General features: G+C 49.3%; 1 protein-coding gene across 1 annotated transcript; it reads left to right on the forward strand.

The window, feature by feature from the left end:
* Window positions 1-4,186: 4,186 nt before the first annotated feature.
* On the forward strand, window positions 4,187-9,839 carry DNAJB1 (DnaJ heat shock protein family (Hsp40) member B1). Its single transcript, XM_010954138.3, has 3 exons — window positions 4,187-6,391; window positions 7,577-8,157; window positions 8,450-9,839. Exons 1-3 carry the CDS (start codon window positions 6,181-6,183, stop codon window positions 8,678-8,680), a joined length of 1,023 nt encoding a protein of 340 aa, XP_010952440.2. The 5' UTR covers window positions 4,187-6,180; the 3' UTR covers window positions 8,681-9,839.
* Window positions 9,840-17,545: the final 7,706 nt, after the last annotated feature.

Below are 17,545 nucleotides of genomic sequence, written 5' to 3' on the forward strand. Positions count from 1 at the left end.
GCGGGGAGCTTCGGGAGAGGCCTAGAGGTTGGGGGCGTAGGATGGAAAGGCCTCTCCGTTTACCGGAACCCTGTCGTGAACGGGAGGAAAGAAAAGGGGAAATGGTTGGCCAAAAGCCCTCTGGAATCCCCCCAACCTGCAGCCTGAGCTCTCACCCCATTCTGGGGATGTCTTCACTGCCCTTTCAATGCAAGCCCCCGCTCCACCTTGCCGGGCCCTATGGGCAGTGAGACCACATTTGTCTCTACCTGCACTATCCACTATGATCACCAGGGGCCAATGTAGCTACTCAAAATTGAGACGTGCTGTGAACATAAAACACAACGATTTCAAAGACTTTGCATACAAAGGATAATGTAAAAATTATATATATCAATAATCTTTTATGTTGATTACACATTAAATAATATTTTTGATATATTGGATTAAAATACATTGTTAAAATTAAGTTCCCTTGTTTCTTTTTACTTTTTTAATGTGCCTATTTATTGGAACATTTAAAATCGCAGACACGGCTCACCTTTGTAACAGGCAGTTGTGCCTCTCATACTAGCTCTACTGTACAGCGCTTGTTTGGGGTCATGCTATGCTTTTGCTCCCTTGATTGTCGTGATCAGGCTGGGAGGGTTGGGTGCCAACACACACACACACACACACACACACACACACACACACACGGACTCATGCACACCCTCAAGACAGGACCTGGCACAGTCCCTCACCTTCTCTCCTTTCTCCTGGTTCCAGATCCTGCCCCTGAGCCTTCATCAGCTGTTGCCCTCTCTGGAACTCAGAGGCCTGGCATCAAGGACATGGTGAGAAGTCCTAAAGGTGGATCGCTGATTCACAGGAGAGCATGGTGGGGGGAAAGGTGAGTCAGTGCTCAGCACTTAGTCATCCAGGTTAGGCTCTAGAAACTTCTGAAGCTTCAGCTTTTAGGGATCCCTGTCTCTGAGTAAAGGAAGCCAAGGTTGTGGTCTTCAGAAACTCATTACCTTTTTCACTGGGCCTTATCTAGGCAAAATAGATGAAAACACAAAGTGTTTTATTCTTGTACTTTCCAAAGCACAGATCTTTTCCTGTTGGCAGTTGTAGGGCTCGCAGTACCTTGAGAATCTTTGTGCACCCACAGGCCTCACTCCCTGGCCTCACGGAGAGGGATGGGGGAGTAGTCACTCAGAGGCCACAAGTTTAAATCCTACCAAGTTGAGTTGCTTGAGGTATCTACTTGTGAGGTGCTGAAGGGGCAGAGTCAAACCCCTAAAAGCTAACCACGTTTTGCTACTTGGCCAGTTCTGCCGACTTCCAGCTTCTCTAGTGTGATCTGAGTAGGCATGTCTTCCCTATTGCTGGGTTCCAGCTAGGTAAGCTGTGTGGTGTCCAAAAAGATGTCTTTTTTTTTTTTTTTAGTGTTTTTTAAAATTATTATTGTTGTTGTTTTTATTAAATTAGGTTTATTTATTTATTTATTTATTATTTTAACGGAGGTACTGGGGATTGAACCCAGGATCTCTTGCATACTAAGCACACATTCTACCACTGAGCTATACCCTCCTCCCCCCGTGTTTTTTTGTTTTTTTGGGTTTTTTTGAGAAATTCCACACACATTTCTACAGACTGGGAACATTCTGGAATTCCCCTTTTGAGACTGCTTTCCTGAGCCCTGAGCTCACTCAACAGGCACCAAATCTTTTACAAGCCTAGTATGCTGTGTGCCAGCCAGGGCATACAAATAATTTCCACCCCTCCTCCTCACTTACAAGAAACTCATAGAAAGGCAGGATCCAGCCTGCAGAGAATTCCTCTTTGTTTTTGATGGGTATTACAGGCGTGGGGACCCCTTGTTGGCCTCATCTGGCTCCCAGTAACCAGGCTGTCGGCAGAAATCAGAATCACCCTGGGAATGAAGACTGGCCACTTTGTTCAAACCTTTCATGACACTGTATCATGGCTCTGAATGTACCTGTCAATAGGGACAGCTAGAGTCCCCAGCACAGTGGCTGATTCATAATGGTGACAAGTAAATACATTTGGTGTTTGCTGCGCCAAATGTAACAAGCCCCTTAAGGTAGTTTCCAAAGGGAAAATTCCAGAAAGGTCTTGTTCTGTGGCAGTGTTGAAGGATGAGCAGGGCCTCCTTGGGTCTCAGACTTGGGGGAACCCACAGTCATTTGGATGTGGAAGATCCAGTTGTGTCCGTTTCACAAGCTTTTTTGGGATTTCCCACGTGCGAGTAAGATAGGATCTTGATTTTTCCAGGAACCTGGCTTGGCTTGTTTTCGGGTGTGATCAAGCTGGTTCAGAGCTGGGTGAGGCAAGGTAAAGCCTACAGCAGACAAGCCAAGGCTGGTTAGCAACTTTCCGCTGTGTCAGGAGCCTCAGAGAGGTTTCCTGAGCCCTATCCTAGCTAACTTTTTAATTTTTAAATTCACGGGATTTTTTTCTTTCTTTTTATTGAGTTTTAATTTTCTTAGTGTACAGTACCAAATAAAAACAAGTTGTGTAACCACAGCCACAGTCAAGATATAGGACATTTCCATCATCCCCCAAAACCCCCAGTATCCCTTTGTAGCAGACCCCAGCCCCTGGTAACCATTGATTCATTTTCTGCATCGGTACTTTTGCCTTTTCCAGAAGGTCCTTTAACATGCAATTACACAGATAATAGCATTTTGAGTCTGGCTTCTTTCATCACATAATGCGTTTGAGGTTCATCTGCATTGTTTCCCGAGTCAGTAGCTTGATTCATTTTTATGGCTGAATAGTATTCCATCGTGTGGCCAGATCACAGTTTGTTTATCCATTCACCCACTAAGGGGCATATTTGGTGGGGGAGGTATTTGGTTTATTTATTTATTGAACCCAGGACCTCCTGCATGCTAAGCACACACTCTACCACTTGAGCTATACCTTCCTCCCAAGGACATATAGGTTTTAATGGTTGTTAGTAATGACAAAGTCTTAATAAATGTTCACTCACGGGTTTTCATGTGAACATAGGTTTTTATTTCACATGAGGAAGATTGTTGGTTTGAATGACTGGAATGCTTTGGAAGATTTATTTATTTATTTGATGAAGAGTTGAAAAGAGTGGTGATGCTTTTTCTTTTAATTAAGGCTTTATCATCATCTGAATCACATCTTAAACACACTGAGCACTTACCATAAATACTCAGTGTGCTGAACACTTTACACCTCAGCATTTTACTCACTAGGTGACCTCAGGCTAGTCACATGAACTCTCACAGCCTCAGTTTCCCTCCCTGTAAAATGGAGGCAATGATAGGCCAACCTGATAGAGATTATTGTCAAGATTAAATGAGTTAATACAAATTGAGTGCTTGGAACCAGCTTGGCACATAGTAGGGCCATGTCAGTGTTAGCTGTTATTATAATGTTCATTTCCTGGTCCCTCTCAAGTTTCATCCACATAGCAAACCTGGGACATAAGATCTACTCTTATCCTCATTTTATGGAGGACATACCTAGCAATTAGAGCAGTAAAGCAAGTTGTGCAAGACCACGCAGGCAGTAAATAAGTAAATAGTGGGTCCAGGATTTCAACTGAGGCCAACTGACTCCAGACTTACCTGCTCCATCCTTATATTAGTCAGGGTTCTACCAAAGAAACAGAACCAATAGGATATATGTGTTTGTGAGCATATCTGTGTATTAAGAGACTTATTTCAAGGCATTGGCTTACACAATTGTGGGGGCTGGCCAGGCAGGTCTGAAATCTGTAGGACCGACCAACAGGCTGGGACTGCTGCTTCATCCTCAGGGAAACCTCTGTATTTATTTTTAAGGCCTTTCAGTGTTTGCTTTTCAAGTCTTTCAACTGATTGGATGAGGCCCACCTGCCATATTGAAGATTATCTCCTGTAGTTAAAAGTCAACTGATTATAGGTGTTAACCTAAGCACATCCACAAATACCTTCACAGCTACACTTAGGTAAGTGTTTAATTGAATAATTGGGTATTACTGCCTAGCCAAATCAATGCATAAAACTACCCATCACATCTTCCCTGAGTTGAGAGCCTAAACCTCTGCTCAGGCTTCTGTGGAGACCACTTTTCCAGTAACATTCCAAAATGCCTAGTAAGTGTCCAGGTCAAAGAATCATAGCCATAAAAAGAGATGTTGAGGGTTTTTCTTTTTTTTGGGGCGGGGGAGGGTGCGAGGGGGTTAAACAATTAAAACTCGAACATGGCCCAGGCTTACTCAAGGAAGGGAGAGTCCCCAGCCCTAAAGTTGTCTCCAAACACAAGGACACTTCTTGCATGATGTTTTTGGCCCAGCCAGAGCTACGTGAAGACCTTTGGAGGCCGCCACATTTGTAACTAAATTAAATTCATAAGTGTGAGGAAGTCTACAAGCTCTGGGGTTTTCCCCATGATGACTCTCCCGCTATCTATTTGTGTAACTTAAAAATCAAACTCTTCCCCCATCCACCATGATTGGTTTAGGACTCCTGTTGTGCTGTGCTCCTGGGCACCCAGCCCAGACTCGTCCTCCCAGGTGGGCTGGTGTGTGTCCTAATCTAGAGTCCTTACGACATGGTCACCCTGGGGTCCGTGAGTGGCCAGGGAGAGACGGATGGAATACCTCTGCTGGGCAGCAGCAGAAGGCCATGGTCATCTTAGGAATTCCAGCTCGGGCAAGGGTGGGTTTTACCGGAAGCTTTTTTCTGTGAGGGCTGCCAGGAAGGGGGTAGTTCAACAGCCCACCATTCAACCAGATGGTTATCACCCCTTTGATAGCACTTCCTCTAGGCCAGGCCTGTCCTGGGCACTTCACAAATGTTGACTCACATCAACCCCACAGCCCTGTGAGGCAGGTGCAACTACTACCCACATTGTACAGATGAGGAAGCTAAGGCCCTGGAAGGCTCAATAACCAGCCCAAGATCACACAGCCAGGAAGTGTTGGAATCAAGAAAGAAAACTGGCCGTCTGGCTCCAGAGCCCCTGTCACACCACCCACCCAGAACTCCCAAGCAGTTCTTCCAGGAACCTCTCCTCTCCGCAGGCCACCAACACCTACCCCCTCTTCCCTTCTCAAGTGGTACCCCTTTCTGAGCCTCCTTTCCCTAACAGCCCTGTCCTTGACCACAGACACCCCAGACTCTCAGAGCCAAAAATTCATGTTGCCCACAGATGAGGAAAGAGAAGCCCTGGGAGATGTATGACACGCCCATGTCTCCCCAAAATCATAAAGGTAGTGGGGACAGAAAAAGAAGCACGAGCATTAAAAACAGGAACATTTTCCAAGCGTCGGTTCCAGGCATCATTCCTGGCACTAGAGACCCAGCACTGACAGGAGTCAGTCCCTGCCCTCGTAGTGATGGCAGTTTGGGAAAGAGGGGGCATTTAGCATGAAAACCATGGAACAAGATAATTTCAGATTTCAGTGGCAGGTGTTCTTGACAAAACAGAAAAGTGAAAGGCTTGTGGGGCTGGACCGATACCTCTCCAGGGAGGTGACCTTTGGTCCCGGGTCCTCACCGCTCTTTCCAGGGTCCAGTATGGTCCCTCACTTTACAGGGACAGTCCTGGGGCTCCCAACTGTATTCTCCCCACAACTAGCAGAAGAGGGCGGGTGGGTACTCTTACTCCTAGAAGCAGGGGATATGTGGGGAAGAGAGAGATTAGGCACCTGGCCTAGAGTCAAACCGGCAGGAACTAATTCCTGAGCCCGGTGCGATGCAGGCGGGAACGTTTTCATTCTTCATCCGCTAGGGAAGGGGCGGGGCCTTCCGTAGCCCCACCCCTTCCCGAAGCAGCGCGTCGTAGCCTGTTGACCCAGGCAGGAGGCGGGGTGCGCGACAGGCCAGAGTATCCGGAGCAGTGAAACAAGGTCGCTATTGGCTTCTGTGAGGGGCGGGCGGAGCCTCCGTCTCCTGGAGCGCGCGCCGCGGGGAGGCGTTGCCGAGGTAGGAGCGGGAAGGGGCGTGGCCGCTCGAGGGTGGCCGTTGGTCACACGGCCCCGCCCCGGATGTCGCGCGTCGCAGCCTGGGCGGCGGCAATTGGTCGCTACCGCATGGGGGGCGGGGCGGAAGGTTCTGGAGGGGGCTGGCGGGCTCTGGAAGCTTCCGCCGGACGGGTATATAGAGTCCGGGACGGGGCGGCGGCGGAGCCGGGGTACGGCGACATCTGGGCTGCGGGTTGTAGGCGGGGGCAATGGGCAAGGACTATTACCAGACGTTGGGCCTGGCCCGCGGTGCGTCGGACGAGGAGATCAAGAGGGCTTACCGCCGCCAGGCGCTGCGTTACCACCCGGACAAGAACAAGGAGCCCGGCGCCGAGGAGAAGTTCAAGGAGATCGCCGAGGCCTACGACGTGCTCAGCGACCCGCGCAAGCGCGAGATCTTCGACCGCTACGGGGAGGAAGGTGAGTGCGCGCGCGCGGCCGGGGGCGCGCCCCCGCCGTTTGACAGGCGGAGAAACCGAGGCACGGCGGCCCAGCTGCGGCATCCCAGGTGGGGGCGACCCAGCACTGGGGGGCGAGTAGCCGCCGCGTACTGGCCACACGCGCCTCCGCCCTCGGATTGGCGGCCTCCCGATGGGAGGAGGAGCCCTGGCCGCGCAGCTCGCCCAGAAGCTTCTAGTATGTCTGGGGCGGCGCCTCCACCCACGTCCCCGATCGGTCGAGGGGTGCGGGTGCGAAAGGAGAGGGGTTCGGAGGTCTAGCTTGGCTGATGGCGCTGCGGCCCTGCGGGCCCTGGGCTCACCTGGGCGAGGTGGGAGGCTCTGCCTCCCCGGGGCTCAGGGCGGGGACTCTGGCAGAGCGCGGGGCACAAGCTGCGTGTGGTGAGCCTGCAAATGAGAGTGCCAATTATCGCCGGGCGGTCTCCCGGGCCTCCCTGAGGGTGGAGTGAGGTAATCCTGTAAAGTGCTTACCTAGCCCCGTGCCAGGCACGTAGTCGGCCGTCAAGGTGCAGGGAGCAGTGGGGCCCGCCTCTGCCCAGCCTCCCCCGGGTAGCCCGCTTCAGGGGAAAAAAAAGAAGCTTTCTTGTTGTCCAGTTGCCCGTTGATGACTCAGGCTGGCTTCTGGGCTTGGTCCGAAGAAAGAAGTGACTTATTATATAAGAATGGTGGCAATTAGTGTCAGCGTGTGAGAATTTGAAAATCTCCATTTACTCTTTCGCCTTCATGTGTAGTCTCCCGACACACCTCTAGCTCTGAAGTATTTAAGAGTAAACACTTAGTGAAAACTGACCCTGGGTCATGCTTTTTTCATAGGTTATCTTAGTGATTTCTTTGTACTTCTCATCACATTGCAGGAAGGATGGGTCACTCAAATGTGAGGACCTGGGTGGTGCCAGCAGATAGCCATCTCAGAGCTTGAGCCCTTCACCACGGTCATGCCACAGTGAACTGGCTAGGGGGGTGGGGGTTTTGTTTCTGCTGCTCCACCTGGGAGGTAAAACCTTGAGGGTCGTTTTTGCTCCCCTCTAACAGGCTAAAAAAAATTACTCCTCAGTGGCTCCCAAGGGTTTTGTTTTGTTTCTCCCTTAAGGAAAACTAGAGAGAAGCTCCTGGCCAGCCATATGATTTCTCTACTTTTGCTTTTCAGGCCTGAAAGGTGGTGGCCCCAGTGGTGGGAGCAGCGGTGGTGCTAACGGTACTTCTTTCAGCTACACATTCCATGGAGACCCTCATGCCATGTTTGCTGAGTTCTTCGGTGGCCGAAATCCCTTTGACACCTTTTTTGGGCAGCGCAACGGGGAGGAAGGCATGGACATTGATGACCCGTTCTCTGGCTTCCCCATGGGCATGGGTGGCTTCACCAATGTGAACTTTGGCCGCTCCCGCCCTGCCCAAGAGCCCACCCGAAAGAAGCAAGATCCCCCCGTCACCCACGACCTTAGGGTCTCACTTGAGGAGATCTATAGCGGCTGTACCAAGAAGATGAAAATCTCTCATAAGCGGCTGAACCCCGATGGAAAGAGCATTCGCAACGAAGACAAAATCTTGACCATCGAAGTGAAGCGGGGGTGGAAAGAAGGGACCAAAATCACCTTCCCCAAGGAAGGAGACCAGACCTCCAACAACATTCCGGCCGACATTGTCTTTGTTTTAAAGGACAAGCCACACAATATCTTTAAGAGAGATGGCTCTGATGTCATTTACCCAGCCAGGATCACTCTTCGGGAGGTAAGGCACCAGGCAAGGTAGTGTAGCATCTGTGGAAGGCGAGGCTGGTTTTTGAAGCAGTTCAATATTTGACAGATGTTTCTGAGCACTTTGTGTGTGCCAAGCAGTAGCAATAAGACTGTCCAGGGGTCCGTTCTTTCTGAGTTTCTGTGCAGGTGACCTGGGTAGACCTTGGGGGCAGGGTGTGAGCTATAAAGACCTGATGGCATTTACCCTACACTAAGCAGCCTGTGGGCAGGATTTGAGCTTCCTAAGCAACTCTGTCTCTAATGTTGTCCCTTTGCTTTCCAAGGCTCTGTGTGGCTGTACAGTGAATGTCCCCACTCTGGACGGCAGGACCATACCCGTTGTGTTCAAAGATGTCATCAGGCCTGGCATGCGGCGAAAAGTTCCTGGAGAAGGCCTCCCTCTCCCCAAAACGCCCGAGAAACGGGGGGACCTCATTATTGAGTTTGAAGTGATCTTCCCTGACAGGATTCCCCAGACGTCAAGAACCGTTCTTGAGCAGGTTCTTCCGATATAGACACCTGTGTTCCCCAAGGACTGACCAGGGACCTTTCCAGAGCTCAAGGATTTCCGGACTGTTCCACCAGTTGTGGACCCGCGAGAGCGCGGGAGGGCCCAGGGAGGGCTTTCATACTGCTGAACGTTTTCCAGAGAATATATTACAATCTTTCAAAGTCGTGCACTAGACTTAAGTGGTTTTTCGAGCGATAGGGTGGCAGGTGGTGGGGACAGCAGGTAAAGGCAGTCCAGTCTGGCCCGCTGGGTCCTGCAGCCCTCCAGGATGGGCCAAGTCCTCCACCTCCAGGCCATGCCCAGTGGGAGAGGTAGGCCTGCGGCTGGACTCGATCTCTCTGTAGCCCCTTTGCTTGCGGATGTTAGGTTGTGTCGATCTGCCTTCTTGATTACCAGACCTTGTACACACAGTTTCTGTTGTGTGATCAGTTCATGTTGTATTCTGTATTTGTCTCCCACATCTTGCTCTTCCCCTGAAGAATCCTGTTTTCTCTTTTGCCATCTCAAATTGAGAACCTAGGGTATTTTGCAGAACTGTCTGGCTGGCTCCCACAAGCAATACCTCTCATGTTCCAGCAGGACCAAGGGAGCCGGCCTCCAGTGAGTGAGTAACTTGTGCAGCTGCCTCTCCCTCAGGGGTCAGGGGCCCTGGCTGGAGCATAGGGCCCTCTCAATCTCTGTCTCTGAGGCTGAGCACACTCACCATCCTTTTCAGTGAGGCAACCTTTTGGCATACCTGGGATTTACCAGTGGCCCAGGTAATTTTTTGTTTAACGGACTCTGGACTCTTTCAAAGGGATTTGATCCTTTTGAATTTTGCACAGCCCCAGATATAATCCCTTTTGATAAAAGGGTCTTTGCTTCTGATTACAGGAGCACTGTGGAACGTCTGTAAATATGTTTTTATAATTCCGTGTAAAGTTGGTGTGCACTCAAATGAAACCAGTCCACGGCAGCTGCTGCTCTCTGTATAGGGCCATGGTGGAATTCAGAAGGAACCCGGTGGGGGGTAGGGGGTGCTGGAACAAACGTCTGTTTCCTGCAGGCCAGTCTGGTGCTCAGACCTTTAGACTCATTGTAAGTTGCCACTGCCAACACAAGACCAAAGCGTGTGACTTGTCAATGTGCAGCGTGACAGCATTAAAGACTGATGATAAACCTCAGGGGAGTCCTGCGACTCTGTTTGAGGGCTCTACTGATGGGCTGGGGTGGGGTCTAGGCATCCTTCCAGAGGCAGTAGGGGTGGGGTGGAAGGGAGGGGTGGTAAGGAGGCAGGAGTCCTCTGTAAGGGAGAGGGAAGTCTCCCTGAGCTGGATGTGGGGTGGAGAACATCAACTCACTGGACTCTGGATCCAGGCACCCAAAGAGCCCAGTGGACTCAGAGCTTGTTTCTTTGTGAAAGTTGTGGCCAAAGTTAAGCAGATCCCTCCTGGTCTTCCAAGGTCTGGTTGCTGGGGCCAAGAGGTGTATACTCTGCCCTCATAATCCCCCTACCTCTTTCTTTCTACTAGTACAGGCTGTGTCAGACCGGCCCTTTCCAAACCAGAGCAGGATTCCAGCTCAGAACTAGCCCTGCCCTGGAGAAGACCTAGTTCCTGCCCTCCCTTTATTTGCAGGCCAGGGAAACTGCTTTTACTTTGTAACTTGCTTTAAGGAACTGGTTTTATTATAAGGTAAGTAGTTACACAGCCCCAAAACAGTGTTAATCACTGTTTTGCTACAAAACGTCTGGAAGTGAAAATGTAGCACACATTTAAAGTCAACGTAGGAGTGGCTTTCCTTTCCCACTGAACAGTTTAACCACTGAAAACAGTCTAAGGGTAGTGCTGTCCAAGAGCACTTCCCGCAGTGATGGAAACGTCGTATGTCTTTTTAAAATGGAAATTCTTTTAGATTCAATACAAAAAATTAAGTTGCTTGGTCTCTCCAGCCACATTTCAACAACCACACCTGGCTAGTGGTGACTCTTGGCTAGCACAGATTTAACAGGGCTTTTCACCCAAATCTAGTATTTGGGTCTCTTCTTAGAAGAGCAGCCACACTGAGCCCAGAGGGGCCATCCTAGTTGGGAGGTGACCCCTGGAGTATCAGCCAAAAGGGACCTTATCACAAGATCTGTTAGCTGCCTCAGGTTCCAAGATAACATTTACTGCAGAAATGGCCCTGGGTTCAGCTGGGGTCAGAGACACCCAGGGCTGCTACCCACCCCACCGCAGTCTCCTTTATTATGTAGCAGGTCCCTGTGAACTTCATACCCAAGGGCCACCAGCACAAATGTGTGCAAAGCCTAACAGTTCTGGGAACTTCCAGAAATAACCTGCCCAGGGTGGTGGGCGGGGCAGTGTGACTCTGGAGGAGAATGTTAACAGTGAAAAAGACAAAAAGGACCCTAGTGGGCAGAAAGCCTGCCCCTCAGGTGCGGGTTTTTGCCCACACTGGACCAGGTTGTGTCAGGCATTTGGTGCGTCAGCAGGCAGACCTCTCCCTCCTCACTTCTTTACCTTCCCCCTAACAGTTATTTTATTTTCCCGCACAGCCTGTGTGAGCCCGTTTCAGAGTTCCCTCCACGACGGTGCATGCGGAGCTGCCTCTCTTGGACCTACCTCATCTTTGCCGGTAGCACCAGCAGCATCACATTTTTACATGATTCACACGGTATAAAATTCAAAATTTACATTCTGCCTGTGGTGGAAAGTCCAGTCCCCTCCCTCCCCAAGGCCAGCAGCTCCCTTTCCTTCTGTACCGCTGCACACACCCCATGGCGTTAGAGATTTTTCCCTTTTATTAAACGTGTGTGTGTGTGCATCCTCAGAGAAAGTCTGCTTATATAAGCATAGCATAATTTCTAAATTTTCAGTTTCAATTTTTGGCTGTGTAATCGCAAAACCAAATTCTCAAGGGCACAGAGTAAAAATCCTCCCTCCCACCCTGCTTTCCAGTCCACCCCCAGTGAATGTTCCCAGTTTCTCCTGTGCCTTTCCTGAGATGCTGCATGAATACATTTTTCTTTTTTTACACAGTGGTACATACTGTACACTCTGCTTTTTTTCTCACATGTCATGGAAATAGCTTCCTCATTTCTGTTTTTTTACACAGTCATTCTGCCAAGCCTGCCCAGCTGGGTGTGAAGATCTAGTTCAGTGTTTGGTGGCCCCTCCTCCTCTATTGTTGCTCCTACCTCCAGGTTTGAACCTCAACTTGACCACTTTCTAGCTGTGTGGCCTTGAGCAAGCAACTTAACCTCTCTGTGCCTCAGTTTCTTCAACTGTAAAATAGTCATAATAGTAGTCCTTTTAGGGTTGTAAGGATTTCCAAATACAGAGATAAAAGCTTTGCACAGTGGCAGCATCATAGCCAATGAGGTTTATCCGAGGTGCAATTTTTGCTAACAGATACAGAGATATAAACACACAACAGGGCCTGGCATGGAACAAACGCTCTGCATCAGCGATCATCACTACATCCTAATGTGAAAGTTTCTCAGCGCACAGCTCATAACCCCAAAGGCTGAGATGAGTTCAGGTCAGTGCTCTCGGCTAAGCTCCAGGAACCAAATCCCCAGGCAAGCCCCTGAGACCCTCAGCTCCAGCCCTGGCCCTCACCCAGCTTGAGGAAGCCGTACCTAAAGCAGGCTCACTCCCACACTGTCCTGTGACAACTTGTTCACTCAGCTGCAGCAGTGGAACATCAGGATCCGGGTCTGAGCAACCCTGGGTTTGATTCCTGGCTCTGCCACTCCTGCTGTGTGTTCTTGAGCAAGTGACTTCACTTCTCTGAGTCCCATTGGCCTCCTTCAAAAATGGGATTAATGAATATACAGACTTTATAGAAGTGTTGTGAAAACCGGGCAAGGAAGGGCATTGGAGAAGCCAAAAAACAGGGCCTTAAGAACTTGACTTCTGGAGGGTGGCTGTGCGGAGTTCAAGGTCTGCTCACTGCATTCCTGCTCACTGCATTCCTCTCAGAGCCTCAGTTTCTCCCCATATGAAACAGGTAATCATAGCCGCTTCCACCTTCTCACTCCCCCAGAGCCAGAACTCAGATAGCTAACCCCTGAGAAGAACTTCCCACAGGCCCGGCTTCTAGCAAGTGTGCATTTAACATAAGCAAATATTTCTAATGCACTTTGGAGAAAACCTGCCCCAAGTCTCCTTAAATATTAGTTATTCTCATTAGTTGTTAATTATTGAAGCACACAGCATAGTGCCCAAGACATAATAAGTACCGTCCATTCAATAAACATGTATTGAATACCTATGGTGTGCCCAGTCCTGTTCTTGATGCTGGGGACACAGCAGTGAACAGAACTGACAAAAATTCCTGCCTTAGCAGAGCTGACAGTTGAGTGGGGGGAGAAAGAAATAAGAATAAATAAGTAAATCATCAAATATGGTAGATAGTGACAAGAGTGATGGAAACATAATAAAACAAGTGGGCAGGGAGTGTTGGGTCCAGTTTTAAGTAATGTGGTTGGAGAATGCTTCACTAAGAAGGTGACATTTGAACAAGAATTTGAAGGAGGTAAGGGTACAGTCTTGTGAATACTGAGGAAAGGGTCTTCCAGGCAACGGGAACAGCATGTGCAAAGGCCCTGAAGCAGGAGTGTGCCTGAGTTTAAGGAACACAGAGGAGTCCAGTGAGTCTGGACCGGAGTAAGGAGGAGGTGGGTGGGAGGCGCAGGCAGGGTGTGTTGAGGCAGGTGGTGCAGGAGTGGGGAGGCCACTGGAGAACTTTGGCTCTTCCTGAGTGAGGCAGGAGCTTGAAAACGTTGCGAGTTTTACTGTGTATTAATTTTCCTTTGTCGGGGAGAAGTGAGGGAGAACGTCATTTTATTGTATAACTTCAAGTACCTGAACTATATCATCTGTCTCTTGAAATTTCAACACACCAACCTTCCATTTCAAATTAGCCCCAAACAAACAACAGACATCATAGACATCTACATTTTCTATTAAAATCTAGTCCTTAAAGTACAGAAAGCGGCGTTCCCTCCCACAAACCAGAATGCTTTCATGGTCTGCTGATTCCACACTTGGGTGCTGGGAGGGGGTGGGCAGAGGGGGAGACAGTGTGTCTGATTTCTTCTGAGTTCTCAAACTCGGATTATTCAGTCAGACAACTTCCCTCTTTGTCATGAGGGGAGGAGAGACAGCCTTGGGAACACTCCAGAAGGATCCCCTCCAGAGCAACTCAAGTTTCCTTGAGGTCTCCAACCGTGTCCTAGTAATATCTGCATCACCAGTACCCAGTACAGCACTTATCCCAGAACTGACCTTGTGAGTGTTTGTTGAATGAGTAATTGACTGACAAAGTGATTCAGACCTGCAGTATTTACCTTGTCACTTCTCATGTCAGGGAGTGTGCAGAGGAAGAACCACCCAGCCCTGAGGTCTGCTGGTGGTTCCTCCTGGCAAGGGGTTCTCCACACCCCACTTCCTCCAGTTCCTACCTGGAAGAAGTGAATATTCTCTCTAGCCCCAGGGGAGCCCCTCTTCCCTAGGGTCCTGTTCCTACTTCACGATTCACATGTTAGTCACTGGGCACAATTCCTGAGGGCCAGCTCAACACTGGGCCCCAGGAGACCAGCGAGAGGCAGACAAAGCAGTGGTGGCGGGGGTGGAGGTGGGGGTGGGGCTCACAGTCTTCCGGAAAACACAGACCTCTGTTTCAGTTTCCTGTGGCTTCCGCAAGAAGGTAAGACAAACTGGGTGTCTTAAAACAACAGGAATTTATTCTCACAGTTCAGGAGGCCAGAGTCCGAATCCAAGGTGTGGGCAGGGTTGGTTCCTTCTCTAGGCCATGAGGGAGGATCTGTTCCAGACGCCTCTCCTGGCTTCTGGCGGCTGCCAACAGTCCTTGGCAGTCCCTTGGCTCGTGGCTGTATCACTCCAATCTCTTCCTTCTTTATGTCACGGTGTCTTCTTTTCTGTTTCTTACAAGGAGACTGGTTAGATTGAGGGCCCACCCTAGTCCAGGATGATCTCATCTTGAGATCCTTCATTTAATTACTTCTGCAAGACCTTTACCCCAAATAAGGTCACACTCATAGGTTCAGGGACATGGGCATATCTTCTGGGGGGGGGGCCACCATTCAACCTACAATGGGCAAAGTACTTCCCATGACCAAAGAACTTGGAGAGAGGAAGTCTGGCAGGCCCTGGGCATGCGGGCCTAGGGACAGGAGCTTGTCAGGGCTCAGATGGGCCATTGGAGCTGCAGCCCCGTGGATGAGGCTCCTAGGCAGGCCAGGGGCGAGGCTGAGCCCAGCCAGGAGCATGAGGCCCTGAGGCCTGGAACAGAGAGAGCAGGAGAGAGTAGAGTGGGGTGTGCCCAGTATGAGACAGTGCCGGAGTTGGGGCCCTGCTGAGGCAGGCCTGCATGCCTGAGGCAGAGGAGAAGCCAGCTGAAAAAGTTTGGGTCAGGAGGGACATGGGTGATTTGCTTTCGCCTGGAAGTTGGAGTTAAGATCTAGGTAGTTTGTCTCACCGGGGGTCCAACTTTTTGGGAAAAGATTATTCTGGACAGCAATGTGGCCAGGCCTGACTCCAGATGAAATATTTCATGGAAGGATTTGAAGGGCACATGGCTTCTTGGTGGGGGTCTTTAGCAGGGAAAGGATGGGACCTGACTTGGGTGCTCACAGGTGCCCTCTGGCCACTGTGGAGGGAATAGACAGGGATGGGTCCAGGGCGGGGCTGGGAGATCAGGAGAAATCAAGCCCAGAAGGTGATGAGGCTGGATCAGGTGGGGGCAGAGGAGGTGGTGGGCAAGGGCTGGAGATGTATTTTTGAAAGGAGAACTGCCCATTGGCCCTCCAGAAAGCAGCACTACTAGTCGGTTCTCTCATGACCTCCTGAAATCCAGCAGCCAAAGGCAGGTGCTGGCACTGGGGCTGAGACCTGGGGCCACAGGACCCAGCCTAGTTAGGGACATCTCCTCTGCCTTCCCTCCAGGCCCATCCTGCTGAGTCTAGTCTTGCCAAGCTAACAGGGGGAGCCCAACCCCAGGCCACAAAGAGCCAAGCCATCAAACTCCAAGATCACTGGCCAAAACAGTGTCCATCAGTGCTGTTAGTCCTGGGTCCAACCTGTCCCCCACATCTCAGGAACAAGCTCTGCTCTGAGGAAAGTGCAGAGAGATATCACCTGTGCTGGGATGGAGCTAAAGCGTCACACCTACTAGTTGCTGTACAACTCTGAGCCAGTGGCTGCCCCTCTCTGAGCCTCAGTCACCTCCTCTATAGAATACAGGCAATATCCAGTGGAATTACTCCTGACAAGCAGCTAGCACAGGGCCTGGCACACAGTAAGAGCTTAATATATGTATCTATTTCTATCGCGTTTCTATTATGAATACTATTTATTCATCTTTATGCCCTCAACAGTTTAATAATGGTAACTGGTGTTCACTGAGCGCTCACTTGACACAGAATAGCTCATTTCATCTTAATATAATCATAAGAACTTTAAGAAGTGGGTCCTATTATGATCACCATTTTACATAAGAGGAAACTGGGCAGGTATATAGGGGAAGGGGCTCACCCAGGGTCACAGAGCTGGTGAGCAGAGCAGATTATGGAGAAATATGAGTGTATCCTCCCCCACAACATGAGGTAGAATAGAGATGGAATAAAGACACAGGAAAAGAAAAAACACAGAATGGGTTTTTAAAAAAAACAAAACCTCTGGGATCTAAGCGTGGAAAGGGCCTCCTTAATGAAATTTCACAGGCACAAAACACAAAATGTATATGTTCTGTTACTCTGAAATTTAAAATTTCCTTCCAACAAAGAATAACATGGACAAAGCGAATCATCACCTGACACAGTGGTGGTAGACTATGTTTGCAATGTCTGACACTGTATCCACCTCACACAGTTGTTAGGAGAGTTGAATGGTTTACTAAAGTTCTTAGAACAGTGCCTGGCGCATAGGGAGCTCTGTCTACACATTATCGTTATTGAAACTGAAAAGGGCTTGACAACCCAGCACTATCCAATAGAACCATGCATATGTGATTTTAAATTTTCTAGCCACCACATTAAGATAGCAAAAAGAAATGGGTAAAATTAATTTTAATAAAAGGAAGAAGTCATTCAATTTGCATAATTAAGTATGATGTTAGCTATAGGTGTTTTGGAACATTCATTCATTTACGTAAAGAACTGATTTTGCCTTTCATGACATAGATCTGTTTGAAGAGTCCAGATCATTTTTTTGTTTTTGTTTTTGTTTTGTTTTGCTGTATAGGGTTTATTGACAAAGGCAGAAATTCTTCAGCTTGTTTTTGTTTCTTTAAAGAATATCTCTCCATCAGGATGTGTCTGGTTTTTCCCTTGTGATTAGATTCAAGTTACTTTTGGCAGGACCAAGTTCCTCGAAGGTGATTTTGTGTCCTTCTTGGTAATACAGCATAGCAGGGGGCATACTGAGGACTGCCTGTTCCATCAGTGGTGATGTTAACTTTGATCACTTGGTTAAGGTGGTGACTGCCAGGTTCTCCACTGTGCCTTTTCCAAGGGATCTTTCCTCCACTGAAATGTACAAATTATCTGTGATCTGGTCCTTTGAGACTGAATATCCACTTCCCCATTGACAGGCAGTGCCTCAATCAATCATTCCTCTGGCGGCTGCAAAATGATGATTTTCTAACTCATCCGTTCCTTCTGCATGTATTAGTTGGCATTCTGGAACTCCCCACCCTGAAAGGGGCAGAGGTAGCACTCAAATCTGATCTCCTCACCAGCTGGGCCTCCTAGCCTGTTTTTAGGCATGTCTCTTGAGCTATTAAATCAAGTAGGAGATGTCCAGTGTTGCTCTGTGCCCTTGGGCAACCCCCTCACCCCTCCCTGGGCACTTCCTCATCAGTC

Source organism: Camelus bactrianus, chromosome 22 (genome assembly GCF_048773025.1).
Source record: "Camelus bactrianus isolate YW-2024 breed Bactrian camel chromosome 22, ASM4877302v1, whole genome shotgun sequence".
NCBI classification, from domain to species: Eukaryota; Metazoa; Chordata; class Mammalia; order Artiodactyla; family Camelidae; genus Camelus; species Camelus bactrianus.